The following is a 7282-nucleotide window of genomic DNA, read 5'->3' as shown; positions in this document are numbered from 1 at the left end:
GAGAGAGAGAGAGATATCCAATTCACGCTGTTAGATATTAAAGAAATAATGGTAATCCAATTCTTTGATAGTTTTGTTATTTTTAGCTTTCATATGTTTCAAAATATAAATATTCCATTTTTGTATTAATGTTTCAAAATAAATAACATCTATATTAATATATGCACTTAATAAATAATAAATTAAATTTAAGTTAAATTAAATACATTTTGTTGAGTTAAATTTTTAATTCCATTTTTTTAGTTAAAAATTAACGACATATCAAATAAGAATAGTAGCGATTTATGGAAATAATTAAAAATATTTCAAATTGGATATAATTTGACATTATGAATTTAAAAGTGTAATATTGGCCAATTTAATACTGCGAACTAATTATTTTGAGTATTAAAACACTAAATAACAGTTTAACACTCAAAATAAGTATAATTAATTATTATCTTCCAGTATTAAATTTTAATAAGTATTCGACATTCATGAGGAAAAAAAGAGTTTCCTAATCTATTTTGTCAAATCAATAGGACTTACACACATATACACATCACTACATACATTGACACATTACTGTCACTACATACTATTACATCAATATCACACGCGCGCGCACACACACACACACATACAACACACACTCCACATAGACGCGCGCGCGCGCGTGCGTATAAATTTTTTAATTAACTATAATCTTTCATATTAAATATCTAATTCTAGAAAGAACATTATTGAGTAATGTAATCTCTAGACCAAACCAAGATTGTTTCATATGCGTACAAAATATAAAAGTTGTAAATTGTCAAAAGCAAATATTATTATAAGTTGACGTTAAAAATCTGTAACAAAATTGTAATTTTCCAACTTTCTTTTAAATACGAAAGAATCGTCTGTTTTACTGATTTTTTAAATAAGTACTTTTCTAACTGCCTATATAAAGGCAGTTAGAAAAATACTTATTTAAAAAATCAGTAAAACAGACGATTTTAGGATTTCTTTAATCAGCAGAAATCTTATTTCTGTCGGCAGTGAGCAATGTAAGGAGCCTCTGCTTCCGGAGAAGCAGAACTCCCACAGGATGACACCAACCGATGGCCGCTCGCGGACCGCTTCCGAGTCAAAAGATACCACAACCACCGTCACCACTACCACCAGCACTGCAACAACCACCAATGGACAAGTAGCTGCGAATACCACTGGTGGACATGATGACTGCCTTGAGGTAACTATTTTTGACGAAGGCATCGACGGCGGCCGATTGCCGGACGTCGTCGCCGAAAGCAAGATCTACGGTGTGACCGAAGAGGATGAACCGCTCGAGTCGTACTTGGCAATTACCATCCAGGTCTTTATACCTTTCCTAATTGCCGGCCTGGGCATGGTGGGTGCCGGATTAGTTCTCGATCTCGTCCAAGTACGAATCTTTTTTACTCTTATCTTAATAATAAATTCTCATATGGATCTTTAGAAATATCTTATAAGATGTGTATTGAAAAATGTTTTGATTAAACCAACAAAATGTATCAAAATGCCATTCTTATTGATACGATATTAATTTGTTGATACGTCTAATCTAAACAATTTTTTAGTAAGAACCAGGCAATCAATTCGACAACACGCGATCGTATTCTTAAATAGAACGTATCTAATGCTGATTTCTAATGTAGATTAACTTTAATTCTTTAATCGCAATTTAATTTACTTTTTATCTTTTTTCAGGACTAAAAAAAAATAAAAAAGTAAATTAAACTAAGATTAAAGTTAATCTGCATTAATAGAAATGAACATAGCTCGTATAATTGTTTTTATTCGAAATGTTGAATATTTTAAATAAAATTACGCGATTGGATTGTTTGAAAAAATAAAATTACTTAAATTGATTTTAATATTCAATCTAGATTTAAATCTTTATTTGATTCATTAATTAATCATTTTACACATTGAAGATCATTGACTTCAAATTAATATGATATTATAGCATTGACTACATTTGTATTCTTTTGCAGCACTGGGTAGTCTTTGAGAAAGTCAATGAGCTCATGATTCTGGTACCGGCACTTCTAGGGTTGAAAGGTAATTTAGAAATGACTTTGGCGTCGCGTCTTTCTACTCAAGCGAATCTCGGACATATGGATATGCCAAAGGAGCAATGGCATATGATCATAGGGAATCTCGTTTTAATACAAGTAAGTAACAATCATTAATTCGACGAGACTGAAGAGTGGACTAATTTTCAGTAAACATCATCTAAAAAAGAAATAACATTAATTTTATAATTTTATAGTCAATAATGTATGATAATTATTATGTAACATATATGTTATATTTATATTGTTGAAGATCATATTATAACATTGATGCTATCTTAGTTGGTACCCAATAAACATCAATTAACACAATATTATAATTTTACACTTAACAATGAAATAATTACTGTTAAGTTTGAAATTATAATTAATATTATATAATTACTAGTTGGTGTTTACTGGATGTTTACTGATTTTTCCGATGCAAAATGATTGATTCGCATCTTTTCCATGATAATCGACACAAATACAATTCGTTACCTATTTCGCGAGCCTTCATAGTATACAATGATACGAAATAATATAAGAATTGTCAATAGATGCGTCAGAAACGTTATTTTGGCACACATAAAATCTCAAAGCAAACTTCGGACACTCCTCCTGCCGCGAAAGTTTACTTTCGTGAAACTGGTTCTAACTAGATGTTTCATAATTAAACGATATTTGCCATTTGTCATATGACTTCTAACTTAATTCCGTTCGAATACATTGCGAAACGCCGTATTAGCTCGCTTTGGCGCCGTGTATTTTTCCTCCTGAAACCTTCTTCTGCGATCGATTCACCCGTTTCTTTCAACTCCTCTAAAGAGAAATTGAAGAATATCGCATTCGTCACGTCTTGTTTAATAACTATGAGACGCAACACGCGGAAAAGTTCTGCATTATTAATCATTCGGCTTCTTATCTCATCTAGTATCCTTATCATCTAGTATAAATATATCCATGAAATTTGGTGTTTTTTTTAATTCAAATTTAGTCTCGCAAATTTTTAGCTGCTATAATGGAAATGAAATTACTGTAATCCGCGAATCTCGATAAATGTGCCGACAGAATTCGTTCGGCATTATCGTTTATCCTCGAAATTGTAAATTGGTAGAAAATACTGTGGGAAACAATACAGGCAATTTAATCCGTGGTTAATTGTGAAACAAAGCAGCGGAATCATTTTGAGAAAGCAAACAATGTTTCTCTTAGTCGCTCGATTTAGTGAATCGTGCTACACCCGCATTACCTGTCTTATCGGTGGCGCCACGATTTTATTTTATTATGTGTTCAACACTGACGATGATAGACGACGGCCTTCAGGAAGCCGACTGTTTGCCATACGATCCCTCGTACAATAAGTGAACGCGAGCTGGTTATCTCACGAGACACACCGCGCAATAAACGACACGTATGCACGGTTTGTCGGTATCTACACAGAAACAACGATTTTGCTAACGTATCTAAATATTTAACTAAATACAGGTTTAAAAATAATTTTGTTGATCAAAATAATAATATAGAAATGTTCAAACATAATAAGCAATACTGCAAAGTTTCAACATTAACAACCAATTTGGGAGTTCTATATAATTATTTTAATGGTTTAACAAAATTATTTTTAGATCTGTATAAGTTAATAAACCCTCTAATTATATGGAAAATTATATGGAAAATTGGATTTCGGTCATTCAACTCTATTACTGTTTGTTCAGGTTCTGATTAAGTTGTCATTGAACAGTTCTTATCAGGCGCGCCTATTCGTTTCTTTCAGGCATCAGGATATCAGGTTCTTATGCATCCTGTCATTACGCGCTCAGATCCTGATAAAAATGATTTCAGGAAAACCACTTTAGACAGATCTTGCTCTTGATCTGATTGAGTCCTGATCGTGCCTGAAAGAAATCTCAAACGTCTGTTCGGGAAGTTTTCACATAATAATGTAGCTTATAATGTGAGGAACAAAAAATATCATAGACAAGATTCAATAAAAAAGTTTTTTAACTGTAATGTATCAAAGGTACTTTGTGAACATTTTTGATATTTTTATATATTTCAACAAAAATCATTCTTTTCGCGTATGACGATTAACATATTTCCAATTTTCCATATAGTGCAGGATCCTTCTAAATACTTTAGAAAAACCAATTTACATATATACAGACGTTTATAATTTCCGATGATAAAAATTAAATACAATTTCCCAAATATGCAAAAAAGTTACGATTGTACTAATGAATTTGCAATTATATATATATGTATTTAAAACTAATTTAAAACTAAAAGTTTTAAATAAAAAATCAACGCATTCAAACAAATATGCTAGTACAATGTAGATTATACAATTCTTCGAATTATCAGTCTATAAATCTAAAATATTTTTCTTTAACTTGTGGCTGGCTGTTCTTTCAATTTTTTTCCGGCATTGGAAATATCTTACAAAATATCTATCAAATTGAATATTTATTAACGTACGATTAAACTGCTGAAATTTGCTAAAAATCTCAATTTTTTTGCCAATTTTCAACATATATATCTCAGTATATATCTCAATTATATATCTCAGTATATATATCTCTCTAACTAAGAAAAACTGTAACTAAGAAAAATTGAAGAAACAAGCAAAGGGATTTAATTTCTCTTCAGCCATCAAGTTTTTTCGAGAGATTCATTACTCGGGATTAAAAGCACCCTAATCGTGCGCAGTGTCAAGCGATAGTGGTGGGATTCCTGGGTTCCGTGGTGGCGATCGTAATGGGTGCCTTCCGCAATGGCACAGTTTCTCTGGACCATGCTTATCTACTATGCGCCAGCAGTCTGGTCACCGCGTCTCTCGCTTCCTTCGTTCTGGGCCTTATTACCGCAGGCGTCATCGTCTTTTCCCGTCATTGCCATATCAATCCGGACAACGTGGCTACGCCGATAGCCGCCAGTCTCGGCGACATCACATCATTGGCTCTCCTCTCATGGATCGCCACCATACTTTATGAATGCATAGACAAGCAGGACTGGGTGGCACCTCTCGTCATAGCCTGTTACGTTCTCGTGACGCCGCTCTGGGTATGGATTGCCAAGAAAAACAAATATACTAACGATGTGCTCTACTTCGGCTGGACGCCGGTCATGGTGGCTATGTTAATTAGCAGGTAAAAAAAGTTTTTCAAATTCTTCGAAATTTTTCTGAAGCTTGACAGTAAATAAACCATAATATAACAAATGTTGAATCAACATATCAAAAATGTTGAATTATAACACTACAAATGTAATTAACATAGCAAATATGCATCATAGTGAAACACATAGATACAACGTTAAAAAAATATTTAACATTTAACATTGCAATGTTTTAACAACATTCTTTTAACGTTCTTTACTATATAAATAATTATTGATCAAAGGCTTATAAGATCTCTATTGTACAAGAAAAGAACCGTTTTACTAAAGTATTAAAAAATTTAGCTAGATACAGATTTGAAAATAATTATGTAAGACATTTAGGCTGATTATTAGAATGTAAAAGCTTTTTGCGGCATTGTTCATCATGCTTGCAATTCTTACGTATTTTGATAAGCCAACAAAATTTATATACTTTCAGATCTATACAATCTATCTAAGTTTTTGAATACTTTAGCAAAATCATTTATTCTGTATATTATTAGAGTTTTATTAATCACATTTATCTATCATATTTCGAATATGGCTCAAAGGAAAGAAGAATCTATAATTGCGAAATGTTTTATTATAGCTGCGGCGGTCTTATATTGGAGTTTATGGTGTCGCGCTTCGAGAATCTGACAGTGTTCCAGCCGGTTATCAACGGCGTCGGTGGGAATCTGGTGGCCGTTCAGGCCAGCAGAATATCAACGGCACTTCACAAACAAGCCGAACTTGGCACACTTCTAATTCCACCGGGTCACACCCACCCCGTCATCTTCATCACTCCAATTGCCAATTTTTTTGGGAAAGGTAGCCTCTTTCGTGTTTTTTTTTTAATGATCAAGATTTTTCGTGATCCTTTATTGCTTCGTTTCTTCAGGTATGCACGCTAGAACCACGAGAGTTCTGATGACAATGGTGATACCAGGCCACGTTATTTTCATTTACCTGATCAATTACATGAAAGATGGTAACACATCGATGACTCCGCTCTTCGTCTTCGTTTACCTCTGTGCAGCGATGCTGCAGGTCGCAGCTCTCCTCTACATCGCCTACATAATGATCCATTGGATGTGGAAGCGAAAGATCGATCCCGATAACTCGGCGATTCCATATCTGACCGCGATGGGTGATTTGCTCGGGATCAGCCTGCTGGCGATTGCCTTTCAATTTTTGTACCTGGTCGGAGATCAAGATTTCGACGCGCCCTGACCGTAGTAAGATTAATTTTTATATAACCACAAGCGAAACTAATAGCAATCATAACAATTTTAACATACATACATACATACATATCATTCCTTTAAAATGACATAACTGAAAAAATGTGATTCTTGAATTTACTATAAATGAATTCAGTAAATATTATTATCATTAAAAGTAAACTAATTAACTTTATGAACAATCGTCAAAATCATCACAACTCAAAAAGAATAGTTTAAAAAGGATTTCGTCAAAATTGCCACAATTTGAAAAGTGATTTTTGAAAGAAGAGTTCTGAAAATGACAAAAATGATTATTTTAAGGATATATTCTTTTGCTGATAATATTTGATTGGTCAAGATTTTTTATCAAGTTAAAAATAATTTTTTCTTCCTCTCTTTTCTAAGAAATTTAATTCTTTAAGTTCTTAAGAGTCACTTTTGAAGTAAGAAAGCAATATGCTAATTTTATTATTTATATAATTAAAATTATCTTCCTGGGAATGTAGTATGATATTAAATCAACATTAAAAATCAATTACATCGAGAAACATACATACGGCAATAAAATTTCTATCTAACATTTCCTCGAACTTCTATGGTCATAATGATTGAAAAATCAGTTTATCGCATGCTCGACAGATGGAACGACTTATAAATGCTCGAACAAGGCGTGTTGTATTTTTCTTTTGCAGGAAGTCGCAAATTATAGCGTTCTCCGGTAGGCGGGACGCACAAGTTAGAACTGTCGGACCGAAAGGGCATTCCTACGAGGCTGTGGTCGTCTGAAAGTATATTCCACCAAATCTAATCATCGATCTGTCAGTCCGCCGACGAGTCCCACGGACGAATGGTATTACTTGG

At 33.2% G+C, this 7282-nt stretch overlaps 1 protein-coding gene across 1 annotated transcript in view; it reads left to right on the top strand.

Moving 5' to 3' along the window:
• The window catches only part of LOC105627331 (solute carrier family 41 member 1-like), an 8297-nt gene extending 1869 nt beyond the window's left edge, over positions 1 to 6428 (top strand). The window contains exons 2-6 of the mRNA XM_012208620.1: positions 1021 to 1405; positions 1998 to 2177; positions 4767 to 5206; positions 5806 to 6026; positions 6097 to 6428. Coding sequence (XP_012064010.1) covers positions 1021 to 1405; positions 1998 to 2177; positions 4767 to 5206; positions 5806 to 6026; positions 6097 to 6428 — 1558 coding nt within the window. The remainder of the gene's footprint in view (positions 1 to 1020; positions 1406 to 1997; positions 2178 to 4766; positions 5207 to 5805; positions 6027 to 6096) is intronic.
• Positions 6429 to 7282: the final 854 nt, after the last annotated feature.

Source organism: Atta cephalotes, assembly GCF_000143395.1.
Source record: "Atta cephalotes unplaced genomic scaffold scaffold00001, whole genome shotgun sequence".
NCBI classification, from domain to species: domain Eukaryota; kingdom Metazoa; phylum Arthropoda; class Insecta; order Hymenoptera; family Formicidae; genus Atta; species Atta cephalotes.
This window is presented reverse-complemented; position numbering and strand designations above follow the sequence as displayed.